Source organism: Temnothorax nylanderi, unplaced genomic scaffold (genome assembly GCF_030848795.1).
Source record: "Temnothorax nylanderi isolate EJ_2023f unplaced genomic scaffold, tnyl_v1.0 TNYL_tig0012_pilon, whole genome shotgun sequence".
Taxonomy (NCBI): domain Eukaryota; kingdom Metazoa; phylum Arthropoda; class Insecta; order Hymenoptera; family Formicidae; genus Temnothorax; species Temnothorax nylanderi.
Genome location: NW_027249074.1, coordinates 623,749 through 650,154, shown reverse-complemented (window position 1 = coordinate 650,154; position 26,406 = coordinate 623,749). Strand labels below are relative to the sequence as shown.

At 32.3% G+C, this 26,406-nt stretch overlaps 3 protein-coding genes and 1 pseudogene across 3 annotated transcripts; 2 read left to right on the top strand and 2 right to left on the bottom strand.

Moving 5' to 3' along the window:
* Window positions 1-1,455: 1,455 nt before the first annotated feature.
* On the bottom strand, window positions 1,456-5,234 carry LOC139767795 (uncharacterized). The gene is made up of 5 exons (XM_071697417.1): window positions 5,121-5,234; window positions 4,683-4,818; window positions 4,364-4,507; window positions 4,113-4,264; window positions 1,456-3,608 (listed from the first exon to the last, which is right to left on the bottom strand). The coding sequence occupies exons 1-5, from the start codon at window positions 5,207-5,209 to the stop codon at window positions 3,392-3,394; spliced, it is 738 nt and encodes a 245-aa protein (XP_071553518.1). The 5' UTR covers window positions 5,210-5,234; the 3' UTR covers window positions 1,456-3,391.
* A 2,530-nt stretch (window positions 5,235-7,764) lies between these two features.
* Window positions 7,765-15,646, top strand: LOC139767757 (uncharacterized; annotated as a pseudogene).
* On the bottom strand, window positions 15,213-16,510 carry LOC139767756 (uncharacterized). Its single transcript, XM_071697361.1, has 2 exons — window positions 15,982-16,510; window positions 15,213-15,695 (listed from the first exon to the last, which is right to left on the bottom strand). The coding sequence occupies exons 1-2, from the start codon at window positions 16,477-16,479 to the stop codon at window positions 15,213-15,215; spliced, it is 981 nt and encodes a 326-aa protein (XP_071553462.1). The 5' UTR covers window positions 16,480-16,510.
* Window positions 16,511-17,854: 1,344 nt separating this feature from the next.
* LOC139767792 (F-box/LRR-repeat protein 4-like) lies at window positions 17,855-24,376 on the top strand. The gene is made up of 8 exons (XM_071697415.1): window positions 17,855-18,200; window positions 20,114-20,370; window positions 20,480-20,579; window positions 20,671-21,127; window positions 21,211-21,418; window positions 21,515-21,863; window positions 23,430-23,757; window positions 23,916-24,376. Exons 1-8 carry the CDS (start codon window positions 18,164-18,166, stop codon window positions 24,235-24,237), a joined length of 2,058 nt encoding a protein of 685 aa, XP_071553516.1. The 5' UTR covers window positions 17,855-18,163; the 3' UTR covers window positions 24,238-24,376.
* Window positions 24,377-26,406: the final 2,030 nt, after the last annotated feature.

Sequence of the window (26,406 nt, the reverse complement as noted above, 5' to 3'; positions counted from 1 at the left end):
GTTTTCACCGAGAGCGTCGCGTACAATTTGACCGCGCGCGCTTATCTTCGCTCCGTATAATCCCAAACGGTCTCGCCCGAGCCTTTATCTCCGTTTCGCCGCATTTCCCGCGTTTCTCCATATGTACCCGTCGTCGCGCCGCCTGCTAATCAGCGCCCAAGTTGAAGTAATATGTCGGCATGTCTCATATCAGTTCCTGCCTGGTCGGCAAATACAAAGAGACAAAGGTGGAAAAGAGAAAATCCCCGTTAGTTACTATCTGCCGTTGTTCCCCCGCCGCGAAACACATTTCGGATTAATAATACCGCGTCAGACTGATGTGGGTACAGAAGTTGAAACGGAGTATGCACTAGAGATTTTAGAGATAAAGTTACCCCCCGTCCCCTGAAAAATAGTATCTAAAAGAGACGGTAAATAAATTGCGTAAAAAGATCGAAAATTAGCTTAAAGTATTTCTCGAACTTAGTAATTTCCGAGTTAATTTCTTGAAGATACGTAAATTTGTTTTATTATCTGAAAAGATCGCTATCGAGTCTTGCAAATTTTATAATTTATTTCAATTTTATAATTTCGTCATCGATAATGAATCTATGACTGATTTAATTAACTAAGTCTCGCACTCGGAAGATCATTTCAACATCATTCAATGATCGAGACAATTGGGAAATCAGCATTATGACAGCTTCCGGTAAATCCGCCGAGTAAATACGACGAGTCAGTTTTGCCGAGGTGCATCAGAGATATCTGAGCGCGACAATGCGGTTCATAATCCTTCGGCATGCAGGTATCACGATCAATAATAGGCAGGGATGTTGGATACTAGGTGCCGCATAGACGGACAATATAGCGCGGCTTTCTCTCGGTTCTCTCTATATTGAGTATCCGATCCAGTATGTGCGGCACAAGTCGGATATAGGTATGCCTCGGCATCATCGTGGATAATGCAAGCACGCGATTCCGTCATGAGTCGCGCGATTCGTCCTCCCGACAGTTGAAATATTGCGGACCGTCTCGAGTCTCAAGCAAAGTAGAAAAATAGAACTTGCGAGAGTGGGGATTCTTAACGTACTCATGTCGTGCAAGTTCATACAATCTATAGATATTCGGATTTATATAATAACAATTAGATAAAAATATTGTATAATTTTATACAAAAAAAATCACCTGCAAACGTAGTTGAATTCGAATAAAAAGATTTCGTGCGAAGCAGAAATGCTTTAATTCTCCTGCATTCGCTATGAATGTTGTGTAAATTTGCATTTGCAAATGCTGTTTTTGTAACACACGTGTATATTGATTATGCAGGTTACGAATGTTAATTAATTTATATAAGCAAATAGGGGGCCTTTGCATCTAGATACACCTGGTAACAGGCAACCAGCGCCGCATCTGCGTATTAACGCGTAATGTTCACTAGGGGAAAGGCAATGCCATTAAGCTTTAGCTCTTGTGATATTAAATTAATTCTCTTTATTAATTAATGACAAAAGTAAGGCGCTAACGCCAAGTATAATCTAATAAGTAATACATTCTATTTAACTATTCGCCGCTCTTTACTATACTAACAAATTGGTTTCTATTAGAACTCTGGTTATCTTAAGCAAAGTCCGATAAAGCTCGAGATTAGAAGGGATAAATCAATAAAGGTATTCGCGGGTGGGCATAAATGGTGGGATGGACAAAATGAGGTACACATAATATTAGTATTAGAATCGGCCGGCATTATCGATCGGCGGTTCGTGCTCGCGATATCCGCAATGTTGTATGTATAAACAAGATTACCGCGTGCGCCTCTCGCGATATCCCCGGAGACCACCCCCCGTGGACTTTCATGGAGCTATCTCTATGCAGATTGCGCTATCGCCGTTCGCGACCGAAACAACGAACGGCGCCAAGACGCGACGCGACGTGCCCGGGAAACCTGGCTAAGTTTAATAAGATTAAGCGGCAGGAGTGCGCGCAAAGTTATGGCTTAACAATGTTGTAAGTAATGCATATTGATCGTCGCTTTAGACAGTTTGACTACTCGCCGTTTGCTCATCGAAACTACCGTAGTTTGCCGTCGCTTATATGAACACGGTACACCTCACGAAATGGTTTTTTAGCACTCTGTGAATTTTACGCGGTGCTCTATCCTAATTATTGATAATTATATTATTATTGAGTAGAAATATCTCTCGAATAGATAGCTTATCTATAACTATCGTTTATCAATGATTATTATACTTTGCATCGTATAATATCTCCGCTCGAAGGGACGTAGCGGAAAACTCTTTTTATATCGAAAATAAATCGAAATCGAAAATAAAAACACTCTTATTATATAAATCGACCCCAAGATATCGATCAAGCCTACTTAGAACTTGATCCGTTCACTGGTTATTGAGATCTTAAAATCTCGGGTACTCGCAACTCGTGCGTTCGCGTAAAAGAGTCACGGTGCGGTCTCGCTTCGCGTGTACTTGGCGCGAGACACTACCGTGTCTCTTGATATTTTGCAACTATTATCGTCCAAGTGTTGTAGTATTGTTGAATGATAAAAATAATTAATGTTTTTCTTTTATTACAAAGAATTTATGTACTTGTGAGGATACGTTACATCGATAAGTCAGTTGATTAAACAAGAAATACATCTTCAAATCCAATTTTATGAAGCAATTGAATTAATTACTTTGTACAATGAAATGCGAATCGATCGGTGATAATGTTCTTTTGCAAAAAAATTCAAATATTTAAGGATGTATGTGTGCCATCTCAAAGTCATTACCAAAAATCTAAAAATTTCATAGATTGTTCTATTATTACGTCTAAGTATCTGTGTAAAATTTCAGCACAATTCTCTTACTGGTTTAAAAGTTATTGTAATTAAGGATGTATTGGAGGTATTTCAAATATATTCAGAAAGTGCTGTAAATTGTTTCTAAATTAAATGAAAAATACTCTGTAAAATTTTGAAGTTATTCAAGAGTTATTTAAGTTTAAAGTTGATAAAATTAACATTATCCCTTATAGAGAATCGACACTTTGCTGTAAATATAAATAAAATATAAATAAACCATTAAGACATTTCTTAAACTTTTTTTATATGTAAAACATACATCATTGATATTGTATTTTAAGTTTCAAAATTTTTTGCCACAAAAAAATTTTTTTAATTGTTTAAACAATACTAATTATTTAAATAACAAAAAATCATACTCAAACTATTAACGGTAATCCCTTCTAACATATAAAAAATTTTGAGTTGTTTGATATACATGCAAAGTCTTCAATCAAGAAAACAAAATTATACTATATATAGATATAGGTAAAACATCCTTAAGCATAATTGACTTATATTTTTGGGATGCAAAGTAACAAATATTCTATAGAACAATAAGGATTAATAAAGTTATATTTTCGCAATATGGAACAATCTGTCTATTATTTCCGTGCGATTTGCCCGTGGAATCTTTGTGTTCCACTCATTAACTTTCGCACCAAAGATCGTCATGGCATACTCCTCAATGACCGGTAATATGCAACCTCGGAAAACCACTGTGATTATTTTAGACAAGATGTTCACAAGAGGATCCAAAAGATGGCCCTCGAATTTTATGTCGTATTTCCTGCGAAAGATGAAAGTAAAAAGGAAAGTAAAGAGATTGTCAAACGAATAAAATTCGCGAAAGCCTATGATACTTTTGTTAAATCGTAAATTAAACTTGTAAGATAAACTTGCGAATCAAGTCAAGAGTTTAGATCAATATTTCCTAACAACCAGTAAAACAAATAGTATTTACAAGTGCTGATAACAAAATTAGAAAATCAGTGAAGTGTATCTTGAAAAAACTACGATAAAAGTTCGATTAGAATTGTTTACAAAATGATCATTGTCGTTTCTCGATTACGATTGACACTTATCACTCTTATCAGTTATTTCAGTCAGACTGTGATTATTATCTATATTGTTTCGCTACTGCTCACCTGTCCAATACGCCGTTACAAAAACAACTTGATACCAAAAATTGATAAATATTTGATGCCGCGCTGATTTACGTGATCGCGCAAAGTCCCTACGCGTCTTTTATGCACGACAGGCGAATAATAAGAATACAAAAAGCAATATTTACCCGACATTAGAAAATTTGATAGAGTGGAGAATCAACTGGTACTCATTCAGATCGATCATCATCACGACGTTAACATCAAGGTTGTAAAAACGACCATATACATCGCCCTGTCTCTTATATAGTAAATACTTCAGATAATATTCGTAGTTGAACTGAAAATTACATAAATGTAAGTTAAGATATATTCGTTCTGTAAATTGCAGTGTTTTAATACATTTAATATTAATTTTAGTATCACGTCTTGTGCTTACGTCCATAACGTCAAATCCCATGTTCATATCCAACGTCAAATGTTTGGGCTTGTATATCACACTCACGTGGCTGGTGCGTTTTACGAGCGATAAGTTTTGCACCCACCCTTTCTTGAGGTCGACGCTTCCCTTGAGTTTCCCAGGCTAAAAGTATTATTTCGAAATATGATCGGAATGAGACGTATTAATAGGCCTTATCTGTCATTTTGGTATCTTATAAAGATAAATTTCGATCTATCATAGTCATCATCAGTTTACTTTCTCTATAAAATTTTACAAATCCGGGGGATAAAGGTATCATTGTTAGTTTTATTCTTACCAAATTTGGGAAAATATGTTCGGAAAGATCGATGATTCGTAAAGGATCCATTCCATTTTTCAGGATGAACTCACGTATAGAAGGCAATAAAGCATCAATTGTCTTATCAAGATTCGCCGTTATTTCATCGCTAAAACTGCATAGTACAAAAATGTACGTTTCTTGGACGCTTCATTCATAATTCATTCAAACGAAACCGTAATACGTAATTTCCTTAGTGCACATATAACATATATAAAAGCTTTACATTTTATTTTTTGAGAAATCGAAGAAGTGTACCATTTTTTACAGTTATCTTAAAGTTATTTGCAAGCTGCAACATTAAAGACACACGAGAAAGATAATTCTTCCCCTTTGTAAAACGCAATGCGAAGATTTAGTTACAAAACGATCAAATAACAAATAAAATTATGAAAAATTATGAGAATACAAACTTACATATGATTCTGTTCGTCTATAAGAGGCGTACCGCGCACCGTACACGCTACAATCACGAGGAGGAAAGTCAATTGCATTTGTCCGGCCATGATTGCGCTAACAATTCAACTACAAGAGATATGACGGTTTCTTCTATATTTATTGCCCGTCCCCATCTTCTACATTTATCGACCGCACGTCACCATTTGATTGACGTCTTATCAATTTGATAATATTCTAAGCGAGGGGATATCGCGTTTAAAAACAACCTAAAAGCTTCTTTTTATCGATATATGTATATATATATACAGGGTGGCCCATTTTAAAAGATGCAGGCAAATATCTCGAAAAATATGAAACATACGGAAAAACGTTTCAGACAAAAGTTGTTTGGTTCAAAGGGAGACATAAGATGGTGTCATTGGTTTGACCTCGGATGGTCGTTTAAAGCTCACGTAAACGACACCTTTAATTTCTTAAATGGAAACCCCTATTTTTCAATGCATATTCTTGTAGCTAATCTCGAGAGCTTTTCAAAACACTATAATAAAGTATTTTTTCGTTAAGAACTTTTGGAATTATGAGGCTTGAAAGTTCTAGTATTTTGACATAAAATACAAAATATCTTGTAAAACATTAAGTTTTCGGTAATGTGTTACCTTAATACTTTTATGCACAGAATAATGAGACGAATCAATTGGTATGAAAAAAAGGCATAGTTCCTTTAAGGATGTTCTATAAGTACAGTCCCAACCAAAAGTATGCAGGAAATATTAAAAACTCTGATATTAATTCTCCAGGGATCCAAAGACAAAAAAATGTATATAAATAGTTACGGAACATCTAATAGAATGTAAAAAACGTAGATTTAGTGACTGTAAATAACTGTTACTACTATTTTTATCAAAAAAAAATTTCAAAAAAAATTGTAAATCGTTTCAAATTTTGTTGCTATATTTTTGTTTGTTGATGATCTGCTTGTGTGTAAAATATTATTATATCGGTTACATTTTTTAATGTTTACACTTTTCTCTGTAAAACCCTTTGTAAAACAGATATTCAAGAATTGATAACTTTTTATCTAAATTGTGAATCGATCTGAAATTTGGCCCCGAACTTTGAAAGAGTACACAGAATATGATATTAAATTTTCATCAACTTCGTTACATTTTGCCTAACTATATAAAACATCCTTAAGAAAAAATATGTAATTTGCAACACGCATCTGCATACTTTTTCTTAAAAGCAACTAGGTCTTTTTTCATACCAATTGATTCGTCTCATTATTCTGTGCATAAAAGTATTAAGGTAACATTACCGAAAACTTAATGTTTTACAAGATATTTTGTATTTTATGTTAAAATACTAGAACTTTCAAGCCTCATAATTCTAAAAGTTCTTAACAAAAAAATACTTTATTATAGTATTTTGAAAAGCTCTCGAGATTAGTTACAAGAATATGCATTGAAAAATAGAGGTTTCCATTTAAGAAATTAAAGGTGTCGTTTACGTGAGCTTTAAACGATCATCCGAGGTCAAACCAATGACACCATCTTATGTCCCCCTTCGAACCAAACAACTTTTGTCTGAAACGTTTTTCCGTATGTTTCATATTTTTCGAGATATTTGCCTGCATCTTTTAAAATGGGCCACCCTGTATATATGAAACAGCATTGCCGAAATGCTTGCAGTATCAAAAATTGCAGTATATGCAATTAAAAAGAAATTCAAATTAGAATCAAAAGCCATACGATCCAAGCTTAGATCTTTGACAGCCTTATATTAGTTTCTGTGTATATATATAGTATATATATAATTATACATATACCGGTTATTGCGATAAATATTACCACATGCCTCGGTAGTCGAATTGGTACGCCCTTCACGGAATGAGAGAGGTTCCAGGTTCGAATCCTGGCTGAGGTAATATTTTTCGCAATAAATTCTTTACAGTTTTTAGATAATTAAATCGAGTCGATTCAATTCCGGGGAGGGATGGGTTTTAATTCCAACAATAACTGTGTTTCAAGTCCGACAAATAATCGGCGCGCAGTTAAATAAGTTGAAAAGAAATTCTTTTTATGTCGATGGAATATTAGGTTGCACTGGTGAATAAATGCACAAACATTTAAAAAATGTAATGCATTTATAAAAACGTAGGATATAAAATTATACATATATCGTATTAGGAAGTCAACACATTCGATTTTTGTTCATGTAGCACTGATTCCATATTCGTAATTTTCAGGAGTAACTAGCTTGCTTTTAACGATTGATTTATTTCATCGAAGTACATTTGAATTACATTCGTCGCTTCTTCCTGCATGAACGAAGTTTACAATCGTGTTCTTAGAGAACGGAGTTATGACACTGACGATAAACGTGTTTATCCAATCCACTAGTCCGTTCTTATTTTCGATTATCACTTTAATCTTACTGTAATAATATAATGCGTAGTTGAATAATTAAGCTTATAAAAGATTTCTTCATACAGATAACATAAATATATTACGAGAAAGATATGGATTCTATTACACAGTAATTTGCGATTAATAGACTTTACCCTGGAACTTGTAACTCGAACTTGTCGAGAGATAAAGTGTGATTCATTGAGTTGAATCTGACGACAGTTTTAGCGCGTACATTTGCCGACGCATTTGCTAGAATGCGGCCCTTCAAATTGAAAAAGACCAGGTTTACGGTAAAACTGTACGTTCTTTGAATACAAAGAAAAATATAGTATCATCAATATAGTATATCATGTAGTATATATAGGGGAGACCGGGGCACCGTGAGCCACAAAAATTCAAACTCTGAAAAGTACCTTTAAATATAAGATTTTTTGTCTCATTTTTTTTAATAGCTATTAAAAAACTGTTGTCAGATTTAACTCAATGAATCACACTTTATCTCTCGACAAGTTCGAGTTACAAGTTCCAGGGTAAAGTCTATTAATCGTAAATTATTGTGTAATAGAATCCATATCTTTCACGTATATATATATATATATATGACCATCGTCCAAAAGAATCAAATTGTGAAAAAGAAAAGAGAGAAAAAACTGTACAAATAAATAAATTAAAAAATAAATTATCAATAAATGTGGATATCGTTTTTATTAAACATTAACTTCTTTTACTATTTAATTTACCAGATAGTTTTTAAAAAGTAAACTGACTTATATATGTATATGTATATTTATTTACATATATTCTAAAATGATAAACAAAGCTATTCAAATTATCAGTCATATATATAGACGGACACATGCGGACATCTTTCCTTTCATTCATTAGTGAAATCATCGCTAATATTACAGAATATGAGATGAAACTCTTGCAGTTTTGGACATTGTTCCAAAATTATGGAATATCTGTCAGGTGTTATAAATGTTACATAATAAAGATGTAATTGTTCCAAGTTCTTGCACTGGATTAGTAATTCCATGTAGCGATCTTTGAAGTCAAAATAGCATAAACAAACTGCTTTTAAATATTGGTAGGTTGGAAGTATTTCGAAAAAGCCATTAACGATTTTAGCCAATAAATGTTGAGGAACTTTGTTACTAAAATTATATAACTTTTACAGTGCTTTAATTGCAAAGATAAAATTAATATAACTTTTTTAAGATGCTCGCAAGAGAATTAAGCAAACACAAATTTTGATAAAACGGTAAAATGTATTTTAAAAGAAAATTAATTCTAGCTATAGCCACTTATTTTTGAGTCCTTATTTCGCCACACTCCGATCCGTGAGACTGCTCGACTTTGTCGCATTGTCATTTTCATTCTAATTAATAATTTTAAGCTTGTACTTCAGAAATTGGAAATACCGACTTTGAATAAGATGTTTATGATAATATCAGGTCAAGAAAATGATATAAATTTAAACTAAACTTATTATAAGAAAAATGGAAAATTATGTTATGTGAAAACTAAAAAACCGAAAAACGCGCGCGCGCTTTCAGCGGTCCACTGGACCGGAATGTGGCGAGCTAAGATTAAAAAGAACTTACAAGACAATCCATAATTTTCGTAAATTCTTACAGTCAGCGAGAGCATTAATGTCCTGAACTATAACACAACAGAACCTTAGTATTAGTACTTTTAAGTTATGACATAAATTTCTCAACTCTATTGCAACTGCGCGGTCTAGATCTAAAAGCGATAGAATACGCAAATCTAACACCCGCATAAGTTGAGTTTATTGCAATATTTTGCAAATGCGTCGAGTATCTATAAATGTGCAATAAAGATTTAATTGTTCTAAAATCTAAATCATTTAGTGTTTTCAGATACAAAAAACCTTCGTCTTCATGTAAAAACATTTCGTCAGATCTAATTCTGGGAAAAATATGTAACTTTTTGTATATATTGCAGGCATAATACAAAACCAGGCATTTTATAAAATACCTAGGTCAAAATCAGACATTTTACAAAAAGCCGGCACAACATCATGCGTGTACCTACTTATAATGCATCATTTAGATTTCGCTTAAATGTTTGAGAAGTATAAGAGTTTATGTCAGTGTTATGGGAAATAATTTGCTGATATGTGTGTATAAACAGTACACATGTAGACGGGGGAGGGGCGGAGCCCTCCCTCGCCCACGCACACATTTGCAAATTTTTTTTATTATATTATGTACAAAAATCATTTCCAAACTCTTATTTCTTATCTAAAATTCTCGTTATGTCGGCTTTTTGTAAAATGCCTGATTTTGTATTATGTCTGCAACGTATATGACTGCAGAATACGACGTTCGAAATGTCGAACATATACATATACATATATACAATATTATATATATATATATTGCACTACAATTCAGATAACTCTTATTCAAATAACTCTCAACATTTTCAACTATAATAATGTTTTATATTGTGATGATTGTGATTATTATATTATTGCAATAATATGAAATTTTAAAGAGAACTTGTCTCTTTCTATACAGTTATTTAACTTACCTTAAATTTCGTATCTCACAACATTTTTATATGACATTATGTGCAGACTTCTTAATGTGTCTAAATACGCAAATAGTGCATATATATTGTTGCGCCCGTGCTGAGACACCCGTTGAACTTCGCTCACGAGAAGCCTGAACTTCGCTCATGAGTAGCTTCAAGCCGAAGCGCGTCCCTTGACAACGGGACAAATATCACACATATGAATGTATTGATTTATTATCGCCTGTCAGATTTATCTGGAGATTCGAACCGTTCGGACCTGTTCTCCAATCTTCCTCTGTATTTCTTGAATAAACCTGAGTTCCTCCTTCTGCCAAAGAGTGCTTCCTTTCTTACGCGAATCCGGGAGTGCGCGGCGCGAACGCGAGTGCTAGGGAAATAGCGTAGCGTAGCGCAACAATATTGTTATTAGTTTTGATAGATACCTTATTAATTATTTTCAAATACGATTTTGATAATAGTACTCCTTTTTATTATATAATATCTATATATTTTTGAATGATTTATTTTTCAAACAAATATATGGGAGAAAGAGGCACGGAATTCTGTGTCACATGGAATTAATCACATATTTTTGCAAGAGTCCTGTAATCTATTTCTTTTATTTTGTATATGTATATACACAAAATACAGCACATATATCTCGTCGATAATACAGAAATTCACAAATAGTATATCGAATGTCCGATAATGTTATATATTCAAAAGAAAGATTTGTTTAAGAAGGACAAATATATATCTTTCAGTTTGAGACTCGCAATCTGTTTCGGATTGTAACACAAATCATATAATTTGTAAATCTAATAATTAAAAGAGAATGCATATATTCAAATTGAGAAAGTTCTAACTCTCGAAGACCAGTGAAATTATAGAAGAATATGATGAGATGTTATGGTGTTGCATTAACAAAGGACCTCGCCATGCCATATATCCCTACGGAAATTGGATTTCGGTGAAATTAGCTAAAACTTTGGAAATAAATTATAGTTTATGTAATGCTGATGAAAAGTCAATGGGCAAGATTCACAATAATCAATCGTTTAGATGTTATCTGCGTTCAAAAGTCAAAATAAGGCGTTATGTCAGTACACTATTGTAGGATTGCAAGTGGATTGCAATGTATTATTCTACAGAATAACTCACACAACTTATTCTTTTTTTAAATACAAAAATATGTATTAATGTGAAAGAAAATATGTACATGCTATATACATGTATGTCAATTATGTTATAAGATTATAATTCGTATAATATGTATATACACATGCATGTATACATATTTTCTTTATGTTTATTTTTCTATTTATTTCCAAAGTTTCAGTTAATTTCACCAAAACTCAATTTCCGTAAGGATATAGCGGGGTTCTTTCAAGAATAATTATATGTGTAACTCTATAAAGCGAAATAAAAACCTGAAAACATAAAATTACTTTTCTCAATTTAAAAAAACACTGCTACTCTTTTTTTCAATCGCCTATTATTCTATCAAGTATCAACATTCAGGTGAAGAATTAATGCAACTTCTTCCTTTATTTCGTTTAACATCTTCGAACCTTTCTGTAAGTATTCATCGATCACTAATGTGGCGGCTATGAGCGCTCTAACAGACGGCGACTCAACCGCCACACCGAGCGCATACGAGCGCGCCCCTGCCGAACGGCAACCCGTTCTCCATGTCCTGCCGGAGCGAGCGCGCCAGCGGCACGGCAGCCGGCCGCGCGCGGTGAACACGTGCTACCAGCATGAAGAAAAGCACAACAAGCTTTCACCGATAGGCGGCTGAGCTTTCTCGATTTCAATATTCGGCAAGGACTTGTATATAAGCATTTAGAAACTGTAGATATTTTCAGACATAGAATTGAGATTGAGTCTGAAACCAATTCAGATTCTGGAGAATCTGAATCTTAATTCTATGTCTGAAAATATTATATCATCATTGGTATATCAATTAAGGACGTTATTTCGTCCTTATACTAGAGAAAATCGATTTTCTTTAGATTTTTTTGAAACTATAAATATACGTTAATTTAGGTGTGCTTTATGCGTGGTATAAATTTCAGTACTTCTTCCGGTATAAAAAATCAAGATACTAAGCCTCAAAGTTTCAATTTTTACCAAAAAAATTTTTAAATTTAATTTTTTTTAATTTTGGCATTTTTTCCTTATAGAACTCGACGAGAGGAGCAACTTTGGTCCTCTTGGCCAACCTCGTATCTCTTACCGTTTGGCCTGGAAAACCTTTTCATTAGTAAAAGTTGAAACTTTGAGGCTCAGTATCTTTATTTTTTATACCGGAAGAGGTACTGAAATTTATACCACGCATAAAGCACACCTAAATTAACGTATATTCACAGTTTCAAGAAAATCTAAAGAAAATCGATTTTCTCTAGTATAAGAACGAGAGAACGTCCTTAATTGCACTCTATCTACAGTTTCTAATATCTGTATATTGCATAGTTTTTAATATCTGTATATTTAAAAAATTTTAAAATTTTTTAATATTTACCGATTGTCTGTGAAATGTCCTTCTTTATTCTCTAGTAACAAAATTGTTAATGCACTTCCTAATAAACGATTATGAGGTCCAAATTCATGATTTAAATCACTTTTGTCAAAATGTTCTTTAATTTTTGATACCTTTAGTTTGTAAGTATCTAAAATCTAATTTCCTCATGTTACGTATTAATCAAAACTTTTGCGTAGTACAGAAAAAGTATTTACTTACTACTTCTTTACTTGAAGGTTTCGCTTCTATAGCCAAAATCGCTTTTCCTTTAAGAACTCTTTGATCAAAATCCACATTCAATTCTAAACTGATATCGAATACACGTGCAGCTTCTGAAAGATCAGAAAGATACAAAAAATATATAAATATTCAAATAATAAGAAAGTAATTTTGAAAGTTTTGTACAACATTTAATATAAAACTTTCTTTTAAATATAAGTTTAAAAAGAGAAAATGTTGTATTTTAATGAAAAAGACGTGAAATAATTAAATACCTGGTCTCGCATAAGAATGCAGATCTCTAGATGACAAATCCATCTTTTCAAGCGAGCGAAAAGATTACTTCGACGGCGAATCTGTTATTAATAACAAATATCTTTAAATTAGTCCCAAGACACAGTCTCGCGTTGTCTTTTTCCCTACCTCGCTTTCTCGTGTTTGACAAAATTGTTTGTTTATTAGAGAGAGAGAGTATCGTATGTACTTATACATTTATAAAAATTTGCGTTATGTCCAGTGAATAAAAATACTGTAAAAGAAGAATCTTTTACTTGCTTTTATTGTTAGATATACGCAAAATCGAATAAATGCTTGGTGAATAAGTAAATATTACATTTTTATGTATCTACATTTATAATTGCAAGAGAAGGACAAAGCTCATATATTCGTTGGACACGATGGAATATGATAATTCTAACAGTTCAGGTATTTATTTTTATTTTTATATATAAAGAGAGTTTATAATAAATCGTATGCTTCCGTAAAATTATATTTAACTAAATACTTTACGAAATGTTTAATCAAATATAACATTTGAGTCAATAAATTTGACGAAGTATCGAATTTAATTTGTGTAATAAAGCTTATTCTGTGATCCTCTATTTTTGTAATATAAAATCTTATGATTTTAATAATTTGATATTTTGTATAACGTAAGTTTAATAAATTGTAATACATTTGCGTAATATAAATTGTTAAAAATTAAAAAGAAAAAGGCCAATGATCGAGCATTAATAGATGTTAAACCATATAATTATATATATGTAATAATTTGTATATATGTTAATTAATTATATGGTTTAACATCTATTAATGCTCGATCATTGGCTTTTTTCTTTTTAATTTTTATATTCATACGAGCGTGGTTATTTATTTTTATTTTTATAAATTGTTAAATTTTTCAACGTAGATATTTTAATCATTTAGAATCGTCCAGCCGGGGAACAAGGTACGAACTGTTGGAAACGATTTCTATGTTGAAAACGTATATTTCTCTGCTGGAAAGTACGATTGAGACTCTTGAAGTCGAGCAATCCCAAGTCACAAAAGAATCATCGAAATTGTTGTACAGTGGCGAAGGCGCGGCGGTATCTCGTGGCGGTACGTCGACAAGCCGGACGTACAAATGGAATTGTGCCGCAATATTTATCAGTTTGCGAAAGTACAGTGCATCAATTTCAAACGAGATTCAAGATTTATTTTCGAAATACCTAACTCGGAGAATATCGTGAAGAGTGATTTGTACACAATAGAGATATTGGTAGACGACAAGGGCCGTGGAAAGTTGGGAAGATGTGTCTTACCTGACTTCATCAATGTGAACAGCATATTATGGCAATACCCTATTGACAATTTGAATAATTAATGTGAAGCACTTTTTGAAGAGTTGCGAGCGCAACATCGATTGCTACTTTTGTCGTTTACAACAGATCAATGAGCTGAAGGTGGTTAAAAAAGAACTGTCGATATAAGAAACGAAATATATTTGCTAATTGTAATCTGCTTATTTCTTAACATTAAAAATGCACTATTTAAAATGTTATGTTTATTACAATAATTATCTTTATGCTTCACCTATTTACTAATATATAAGTTAATTAAAAAGAAAATTTGTTTTCAGATTTTATTGCCAAAGATTCGAAACGGCTGCGTGTGTCAAAACAATGATGTTACTTTAATCGAATTGACAATGCACAACGTGAAAGATGTTTACACCTATGACATTCATGACGTGATAATGTATTTGCATTATCACTTTGACGAAGCAAGACCTTACAAACTGTACGCGAGTACGAACGATGTAGGAGTGAGGTCGCCAACTTTTCAAAGAAGATTGAATATGTACTTCGTGCCTTTTTTGAAGAAGGATTTGAGTCCGGCATTTATGCAGGTTATAAACTCGTGCGTTGAATTTATTTGGCAAAAAGTCATGGTGGACAATGAAGATAACGTAGAAGTATACGAGGAAAAGATATGTGAGAATGAGAAAGACGAGGGAAACGTGGACCAATTTCTTTACCGACGAGACAGGAGACTGAGGACGACGAGCGAGGGTGAAATGTAATTCGAGATTACTTCGGATAAAGACGAAGCGGAAATTGATACTTTGCGTTGAGAAACATATGAGATAAAATATCAAGGAGGAATACTGCGGAGAAATGATTTCTTGGAAAAAGAATGAAAAAAATTTTCATTACTCCTCGTCAATTTATCGCCTCGATAAAGATATAATTGTATTATAACTCCCGTATTCTCGTCATCCGAATCATCATTGTAAATTTCTATGTCATCTTCGTCATCCTGCTCCACAAATATGTCCCATGCAAATTCGTTTTGGAATTTACTAAGCTGCAGCAACGCCGAAGTCAAATCCATCTTCAGGAAAGGTTCGAAATACTTATTAGATCTTCTAATTAAAGTCGGCGACGCTATTTCGCTTTCATCTACAGTCGTGGACAATTTGTAAGGCCTCGTTTCATCAAGATTATAGTGCAAATAAAGTATAACGTCATACAATTTTGTGATGTTTATGTCTCTTATTCCCAACATTGTTAACTCGATCAAACTAACATCAGAATTGTAATATATATAAGCGTGTTCAGCTTCTAAAAATAATTTCTAAAAAATAAAAAAAGTATTAATTACCTTATTATATATATTAATAAGTAAATCTTCCCCATCCTGTTAACGGTGCATTTTACTGAAGCGTTATAGGGTAAACTCGGGTAAGATGGCCATACAGGAAAGATGGCCAACCTATGTTCTTTCAATCTAGCTCGCCATGAAACACCGAATGAACATGAGTTGGCCATCTTTCCTGTATGGCCATCTTACCCGAGTTTACCCTAAGTCATAATAAATATTTGACAGACATTTTATTTTATTCTAATAATTTTTTAATTACCTTCACTTCGTCGGCCTCCTTTAGACGGGAAAAGTAGCAATCGACATGGTGCTTACAGCTCTTCAAAAAGTGCTTTACATTATTCAAATTGTCAATACGATATTGCGATAACATGTTACGTACATCGATAAAGTTAGGCAGTACACATTTTCCTAATTTTCCGTGGCCATCGTCGTCTATCAATATCTCTATCGCGTACAAACCTTTTTTCGCAATATCCTTGGCGTTAGACATTTCAAAGACAAATTTCGAATTCTGCTCGATCTTTATACACGGCATTCCCGAGAACTGGGAAATATCGCGGCGCAATTCCGTGCTCCAATTCCGGCGCGATTGCACATCTGACGTCATGGCTCCGTTACGCGACAGTTTTGATTGTATATTCGCTAATTGCGATCGCCTGAATTTCAAAGCTTTAATCGTGGTTTCCAGCATAGAAACATATATCTTCAATATAGCAATCTTTTCCAATATATCTTCATTTTTCTGATTAGACATCCCTAATTAACAAAAAATTTCTCATTTGAATAAGAAATCGTATTGTATATTTCAATTTATTATAAAGTGTACATTACAGAAACGAGAATTTTGAAATCTTAAAATTCTATAGCAATAAAAATAAATAAAAGGAAAAAAACATTCTCTTATTAAAATTAAATTTAAAACTTTGTCATACATTTATTGATTATTGTTATACTCGTATAAAAATTTTACGAAATATTTAGTTAAATAAAATTGTATATAAACAAAACATTTATTTTAAACTTGAACTTTATTTTGAGAGTAAAAGGAAATTACCTGCATTGATAGAATTTTTACCTATTTCCATGTCCAACGAAGATACGATCTTTATTCTTCTTACAATTAAATAAAGATATTATATAACAAATGATATGTACTTTCTACCTAATTTTAATTAAATTTTGCTTTTATGTCTAAGGCCGGTATTCATAGTCGGTTCTTATATTTAAGAATCTTAAGATGTCATTAACCAATCACACAGCTGTATTAGCATCTTAAGACATTATTTAAGCCGGTCTTAAAATAAGAACCGACTATGAATATCGTCCTAAGAGTAAATACAGAGTTGCTCTTATCCACTTATTTGTTCAACGCACCGAGTAAAACAAACATGGAATTGCGTACATTCGACAAAATAGTTCGTGTTTATATATGTATTATTCAAGGAAAATGATGTTCACAAAGAAAAATAAATTCGTTACACGATACTATAATCCTATTATTAGACAGTCTATTTTATTTATATATATATTTTTTATTCTTCTCACAAAAACTTGAAAATATAAGAATTAAAGTACAAATACTAAATAGTGAAAAACACAAAAACTTGTTAATAAAACAAAAATAAAAAAGTTAGTTTTAAAAAAATAGACCTGCCTGTGTGATATGAGAAGGAGTTATCAAGGTGTCTCGAGCAACGCTCTGCCCTTGTCTGGTCTTTTTGATCGGGCTGTTGTGAGCTAGACAAGGAGAAGAAAGGAACTTGGGGCTTCTGTCTCTATCGCTCGCCTACCGTGGATTTCTATAGCACACCGTTCCAGTTTGCATATATTTCAGTAGGTTTCAACCAAAAACGTAGTAAATCTATTGGTTGAACCAACAGTCATGATGCACAAATAGCTAGACGCGATGTGTTCTGCTATTATCTGACATCAATCGTGACTAACTTCAGGTAGGGATCCTCTAGGGATCCCTCAGGTAGGGATTCCTAACTTAAGGTAGAAGGCATTAGTTTGTTTTAGCTGAACTTCTTGCACAGTCCACCTTTTCTCTCCAACATGAAAAGAAAAAGAAGAAAGATGAACCGTGCAAGAAATTCAGCTAAAACGAACAGGCCTATTATTGACGCCGAGTGCATGTGCATACATCTTATCGCTTTCAGGGAGTCAATCTTGTATCTTGAAAAAAGGTGAAAATTACAAAACTGAACAGTTTTACTAGATTTCGACCAATGAAATCGTAGATACTCTAGTGAATTTCCTCACTTTTGTAATTTCGACCTCTTTTCAAGATACACGATCGATCCCCAGGTCCATGTATTTCGTGGGAGTTGGCAGTCGAGTATATGTAAAATATATAAACGTGGACTCACACACAGAAGTGTGCATGCACTCACCGACCACACGTTCCAACATTCTTTCTCTCTCGTGATTTTTTCATTATGGATGGAAAAATCAAGTCTACTACGCTGATAAACAGTAAGTAATAAATTGGCGCAAATTATAAGTTTTTTAAATTAATATTTCAGTCAATTTTGGGTCAAATTTACAGTAATATTTTCTAGTCTCTGTAGGTATTCCTTTGTTTGACTTACAATTAATCGCTATAATCTGCATCAAAAACTGAAATAAAATAAGATACATTAAATAAAGTAAAAAATACATTTTAAAAAATCTGAGTCACTGTCAATAAAATTAAGCGTAAGTGTAGCGAACGTGAGCAATATAAATCTTACAATTTTTTTTCTTTTTTTCTTTGTGCTCGCGATATATCTCAGATTTACAAAGAAACATTTCTCTATTTAACAAAATTTTTAAAAACTATTTTTTCTTTAAAATAATAATTTATTTAATAATAATATGTACCATATGTAATAACATATATACCATATATATTTTTAAAATTATCTTTAATTTTTTTTTTAAGAACACAAAACACGTGCTCGCGATATTTCATATTTGCGAAAAACTATTTCATTATTGGAAAAAAAATTTTTTAATTATATTTAAAATTTTAATTATATTAATAATAATACATATTTTAATTATTCATAATAATATATATGTTGTTAAAATTTGGTTTTTTTGCAAACGCAAGCACACTATTACCTAACCTAAATACTCAGGTAGCACATACACGTTTCCGAAACGTTTTATAATCGATTTCTAGAAACGTTTCTCATGAGTAAAAATGTCCATTCGAAAAACGTTCGATGGAACGTTTCTTTTCCGGTAAAATAACGTTTAAAAAACTATTATAGAAACGTTTTGTTTTAATGATAAAGACATTTTAGATAAAGACATTTAAAATTCTTACTTTTCACGTCTTTTGAACGTGTTTATGACGTCTTTGAGACATGCGTGAGAATGTTCTAGAAGCTTTATGCATATACCATCTATGACGTATATTCGTTTTCGAAGAAATTCCTGAACTGGTGCACATTCGTGCAATAAGTTAAAGTGAAACAAAATATACTTGTCTCACTCTAACTTAATTACATTACTAATGTGCACCATTTCAGGAAGTTCTTCAAAACGGAACACACGGAACACACGTATAAATGTTCTTTCAATGGCCACGTTCAGCAGAATGTTTATTTTGCAACTGTTGGAAGTTTTCTAAGCTCAGATTTGTCCGATGACAAATAGATTAAGACCGGTAGGACAAAATTAATTGAAATAAATAAGTGCAGGATATATGTGCATGGATAAAATGATTTATTTTGTGCAATAATAATTAGTGCAATATAAATTTACATGTTTCAAAAAAGACTATTAAAGCTATTATATATAAATAGATAAAGTAAATTATAATTTTGAAAGAAAAAATTGAACAAAATAGGTATTTTTGTTAACTGTAGAAACGTAAAAAATACGTTTCTTAAATCATGGTTTCAAAAACATTTTTGTTCAAACGTTTCTTAATGGTTCTTTACGGTATTGAAACTATGTATACGTTCAAAAAACGTATATGAAGCTCATATGTGCTATCAGGGTACGTATGTACGTAATATTTTATAATGGAAATACAATTTGTAATAAAAAAAGTTGTATCAGGGAAAATTATTCTTTTTAAAAATAAATACCTTATACACTATTCTCTGTAGAACAAAACTTGTATTGTTAATTGAAATCTTTTTCTACAAGGGCTACAATTAATATATTTACAGCCAATATTAAAAATCTATAGTTTACATCACGTACACATGCAGACAAAAATGTCATGACATATATATAGGTAATCTTTCATCTTGCTTCCATTCACAATACTAATACTGCAGTATAATCTTTATTCCGTAATTATATAAATATATAATATTATAATGCATTTTTTTAGCATATACTATAAAAACAAGGATTATTATTCTCCATATTCTCCACTCTCCTTTCAGAGAAAAAAATGACATCCAATTATCAACCGTTATATTGTGAGAGCTGTAATCGATATCCGTTTATCAGCAGAGTGTCTGTAGGAGAAGGGGATAATATTGACTTTATCTATCAATTTGCAAAGAAAAGATTTGTTCCTGAGGATCACAATAATTACAGTATATTTTATACTGCCCCTGACATAATTGGGCCACCCAAATTTCCACACTATGGAAAACAATTTGGTCCACCACGTTTTTTTGAAACACCAAATACCTTAGTACGTATATATCCTGATATTGTCTGTTATCGTTTTGTACAAAGAAATCGTAATCTAAATGTATGCTACAAAATTTTCTATCATCTGATACATTTATTTTTCAAAACAGTATCCTGACCCTTTAATATCAAATTCTCCGTGGCATGATAAAGACTTCATGACATACAACTACAATTGGAATTATTATAATAATAACAAAAATTATATTGGTACGTAATGCTTTAATTGATAAATAAGATATTGTTAAAGAAGATAGGTTTTTTTTTAGAAGAGAGTATAATTATATTTTCTATTTTGAAGATATCGAGTTTCATGAAGCTGTATATCCAATCAAAGTTTCTATATACGAAATATACAATCCTGGAAGCGTAATTCAAATTTTGGCTCAAGATCTTAATAACGAGTGGATTCAGTTGTGGAATGAATCGTCTCAGATTGTACCCCCGATATCAAGATTATTTTCCCCACCCTTATCACACCCGTGTAACTTGAAAACCAAAATGCTTAGACTATATTTGAAGAATAGCTGTTTTAAAACTCGCACAAAGCTAGATGCTGTAATGCTGATCGGTACATCAGATTTGATTCTTTCTAGAAATCCTTACGAAAATTTAATTGATCTATTAAGGAAAATTAACTGCAAGTACTCTCAAAACCATGAAAATATTCATAATTTAACAGCAGATTTAAGAAATGCACATATGGATATAGTTCATCTGCAAGGGAATTTTCCTGAATATTGCATTATTTGTAAAAGGTATTGTCGTCAACATTAAGTAATATTCAAATCCTTTTATGCTGTTAATAATAAATATGAATTTGTTCCAATATTATTTGCAGCGACATAAGAACTTCTTATAACAATAATTTGAGGCCCCAAGATGTATCTCAGGAAGTGATCCCTGATTATGTGCAATCTCATGAAGAGAAAAACTCGCGTCATATTTTATTAGAAAGTCATTCAAATGATGCAGAGCGTATGAAACTTTCTTCGGATGAATCCAAGGAGCTATCACGTTGCAGTGATAGCAGTATATCTGAGCTTCCTGTAAGTAAAGTATTCTAAAAAGTCTACGTACTTCTCGTAATAATATTTATTGCAATGTCATCTCGTGTATTAAAGTTTTACATTTTAATTTTGCAGGATGAAATGATGTTAAAAATATTTGAAAACTTAGATTTGATGACGTTATGCCGCATGAATACAGTAAATAGGCGCTTCAACGATTTAATACGGGACTTTAGCCTCTATACACGTTTAAACATTCAACAGGGACATTTCGGGAAGATGCGCAATTTATTTTGTTACCTTACATCTAGATGTAAATATTTGCAACAGTTGGATCTTAGAGCAAGCACCTTTGATGTTACGGATTTTGTAAACTTTCTTGATAATTGCGGCAGGAGTCTAACGCACTTAAGATTAAGTTACTGCCGTACTGTTGACAATCTGGCCTTACTTAAAATTTCAGAGATATGCGAAAATTTGAAAGGTATGTGTAAACAGGATGTCTTATTTTAAATGACCAACCTTAAATATCTCTTGAACAATACATTTTAAAGGAAAATGTTATAGAAAAAAGTTGTTGGGTTCAAAAGAAACCTATAGACAATCTTATTAGATTTTAGGTTCGGGTCCCATGTTGAGCCCAAATCCAATTTTTTAAATCGAGACCCTTATTTTTATTGTATCATTTTTTTCTACTAATTAAATTGAATAACTTTTGTTTGGAAATATTCAAGGAAAACTTGGTTATTTTTTCAATATTTAGCTTACATTATTTCGATAATTGTTTGTCGGAGGGAAAAGTGGTACAGGACTTTTGACTCGATTTAGTCTCAAAAATATGCTGTTGCAATAGTATCCCAATTTTTTTAAATATTTGTATGTACCTACATGAAAGCACCAAGGAGATGTATATGTCGTAGGCAAATGGTTATTTTAGGAAAATAGCTTCTGACTAGGCAAATGCTATCTGCTTGGCCAAATAGCTTTCATCATTTATTCTTGCTATTTTCCTAGTCAAATGCTGTTTTCCTAGGCAGATGCTATTTGACTGAATCGCTGTTAGGCAAATGGTATTCCGCGAGCATGCATTGGTGCACTTCAGTGACGCGCTTTAAAAGTATTTAACTGTTTAAAGCGCGTCACTAATCTATACGCCGAAGGCGTGTCCTAAAATCAGTGAGAAGTTGTCGCGGGGCATGTTTATGGTCGCTACATCTCGTCGGTATGACAGGAATCATAACCTAATTCCTGTCAACTTTAACGATTAATATCTCGCTTCGCGGGGCAGAGCGACACTTTTTTCTGCCAGATTCTTTCGTTTCGTGCAAAAACGTGTCGAATAAGCCTAATTTCATCGATTTCTGTGCTGGGGTAGCTAAACTGAAGAATTACCCACCAATGCATGCTTCGCGGAATACCATTTGCCTAACAGCGGTTCAATCAAATAGCATCTGCCTAGGAAAATAGCATTTGACTAGGAAAATAGCAAGAATAAATGATGAAAGCTATTTGGCCAGGCAGATAGCATTTGCCTAGTCAGAAGCTATTTTCCTAAAATAACCATTTGCCTACGACATATACACAAATATTTAAAAGAATTGGGATACTATTGCAACAGCATATTCTTAAGACCAAATCAAGTCAAAAAGTCCTGTATCACTTTTTTCCTCCGACAAACAATTATCGAAATATCGTAAGCTAAATATTAAAAAAGTCACCAAGTTTTCCTTGAATATCTCAAAAAGTATTAGACAAATAAAAGATCAATAATTAGTAGAAAAAAATGATAAAATAGAAATAAAAGTTTTTATTTGACTTGGGCTCTACTGGGCTTAACACGAGCCCCAGATCAAAAATTTGATAAGATCGTTTATTGGCCCCCTTTAAACCCTCCTTTTATTTAAAACATTTTTCTCTAAAATGTATTGTTCATGAGATAGTTGAAATCGTCATTTAAAATGGAGTATCCTGTATATAAATCTATATAATATATAATTGTCGGGATTATTGTTATATTATTGCATATAAACAACACATATTTTTTTTTTAGATCTTACTCTATATGATTGTTATAACATAAACGACGAAGGATTTTCGTATCTCGAGAAGCTAAATGGTTTAGAACATTTAAACATTTGTTCTAGAGAGTTAAAAGGTCAACGTCTTTATAAAATACTGCAAAAAAATCAACGAATTCGTGATTTAAATTTTGTACCTGGATGCCTTACAAATCCAGACACAGCAACAGTGTTATATAATTTGTGTTCTAACTTGGAAGTAATACGTATACAGCCTACACAGGACATAGATGAACTTACATCGCGAGATATTAACGCCCTCGCTGACTGTAAGAATTTACGAAAAGTGTACTATTGGGAGTAAGTGTGTTTTTTAATTTTTATTTTTAATACATGTTATCATATTTCTTAGTGAAATTCATGTTTGCTTCTCTTAAATTTCGAACAGGTTGAAAAAGTTACATTAATTTACTTTTTTTAATTAAAGAACTATAATAATTATCTGATTTGTGTTATAGATGCCTGAACGGAAGTCCGATCACTGATTATGACTGGCGCAAATTACTTTCTTCCTGGCAACATCTGGAAGTAGCTTTGTTCGCCAATATTAAACTCACTGATAGCAATTTAAATTTATTAGCTCAGTGCAAAAACTTGAAACAGTTACATCTTTGTTGTGTGAAACACCTTCATACACCTGATAAATATTCCATTATTTTGGAACAATGTCCAAAACTACAAGAGTTTTATCTCATATACTGTTATTACAGTATTAACAATTGTTTAATTAATGAATGGGCGGAAAGATTTCCACATGTGTCCGTCTATAAATATCCGTAATAATTTGAATAGCTTTGTTTATCATTTTGAGATATACGGGGTGTGAGAAAAGTATGGAAACCCTGAAAAATCTCGAAAACTATAAGTTTTACAGAAAAATGTTTCAGACAAAAGTTGTTTGGTTTCGAGGGGGCCATAAGATGGTACCATTGGTTTGACCTTGGATGGTCATTTAAAGCTCACGTAAACGACACCTTTAATTTCTTAAATGGAAACCCCTATTTTTCAATGCATATTCTTGTAGCTAATCTCGAGAGCTTTTAAAAACACTATAATAAAGTATTTTTTCATTAAGAACTTTTGGAATTATGAGGCTTGAAGGTTCTAGTATTTTGACATAAAATACAAAATATCTTGTAAAACATTAAGTTTTCGGTAATGTTACCTTAATATTTTTATGCACAAATTAATGAGACGAATCAATTGGTATGAAAAAAGCACAGTTCCTTTAAGAAAAAGTATGCAGATGCGTGTTGCAAATTACATATTTTTTCTTAGTTTTACAAGATATTTTGTATTTTATGTTAAAATACTAGAACCTTCAAGCCTCATAATTCCAAAAGTTCTTAACGAAAAAATACTTTATTATAGTGTTTTTTCAAAAGCTCTCGAGATTAGCTACAAGAATATGCATTGAAAAATAGGGGTTTCCATTTAAAAAATTAAGGTGTCGTTTACGTAAGCTTTAAACGACCATCCAAGGTCAAACCAATGACACCATCTTATGTCCCCCTCGAAACCAAACAACTTTTGTCTGAAACAAGTTCTGTAAAACTTATAGTTTTCGAGATTTTTCAGGGTTTCCATACTTTTCTCACACCTTGTATATATACATCCCCATTACTTTTCAAAAATTATATGGTGAATTAAGTAGTAAAAAAAGTCAAAGCTGATTTGCATTACAGATTGATAAACAGATGTATGATCTTTCCTTATGACTTGTGCAAATTACTTTCTTCTTGGCAACACCTGGAAGTAGCTTTGTTCAGCTATATTAACTTCACTGAAGACAATTTGAATTTATTAGCCCAGTGCAAAAACTTGAAACAGTTACATCTTTGTCGTGTGCAACACCTTTATACACCTGATAAATATTCCATTATTTTGGAACAATGTCCAAAACTACAAGAGTTTTATCTCGTATACTATAATCTTTATTACAGTATTAACGATTGTTTAATTAATGAATGGGCGGAAAGATTTCCACATGTGTCCGTCTATAAATATCCGTAATAATTTGAATAGCTTTGTTTATCATTTTGGAATATATATATATACATGTACATTCCCATTACTTTTAAAAATTATATGGTGAATTAGGAAATAAAAAAAGTCAAAGCTAATAAAAACACAATATTCACATTTATTTATTATTTATTTCTGAACAGTTTTTCTCTCTTTTCTTTTTATAGTTGTTCGACGAAATATTGCGAGCTATATTAACAACATATCAGAGAATTCTTGGTATTTTTTTTCCTCAACCGCATGTCTCTTCTAAAAATTCGTTTAGAAATTGATTTTCTGTGGTACTTTTTCTAGCCACAGTTTTTTAAACAGCTTTTTGTGAAGTCTGTTATAAAAATGTGTTTTTATATTTTTCTGAAACTACACTGTTAAAAAAGATATAAAATTTACAACACATTTACGATACCACGGTAAATGAAATTTACAAACTGGGTATCTAAAATAAAAATTCTTGCACTTGTATTCATACACCGAACATGAATTTTAATCACTGATATGAAATTTAATACACACAACATTGAATATTAAAAACCCGTTTAAGATTTTTTGGAAATCGCAAGGTAAGAATATATATTTTCTTCATACCTCGGTCGAAAGTACGTACTTTCGTCCCTAAAAGCAGGGACGAAAGTTTAACATTTACTCCCTGTGAGAAGTACACGCGCGCCCTCTATAACCTTAAACCTTAACGCCCTTTAACCTTAAAAATAGTCATCAATATTGTTCTGTCGTCAGTTAATTTAATATTAAAATATTATTAAAGTCAATTCAATAATCTAGCAAAAATGAACAATATGTCATCTGATGAATCCGTAGACGAGGAAGAAGTTATACGAAATTTCGATGCAGAAGCGCGATTGATAATAAATACAGATACGTTGCCAAAGAAGTCTGTTGATCGATACAATCTTGTTTACAACACGT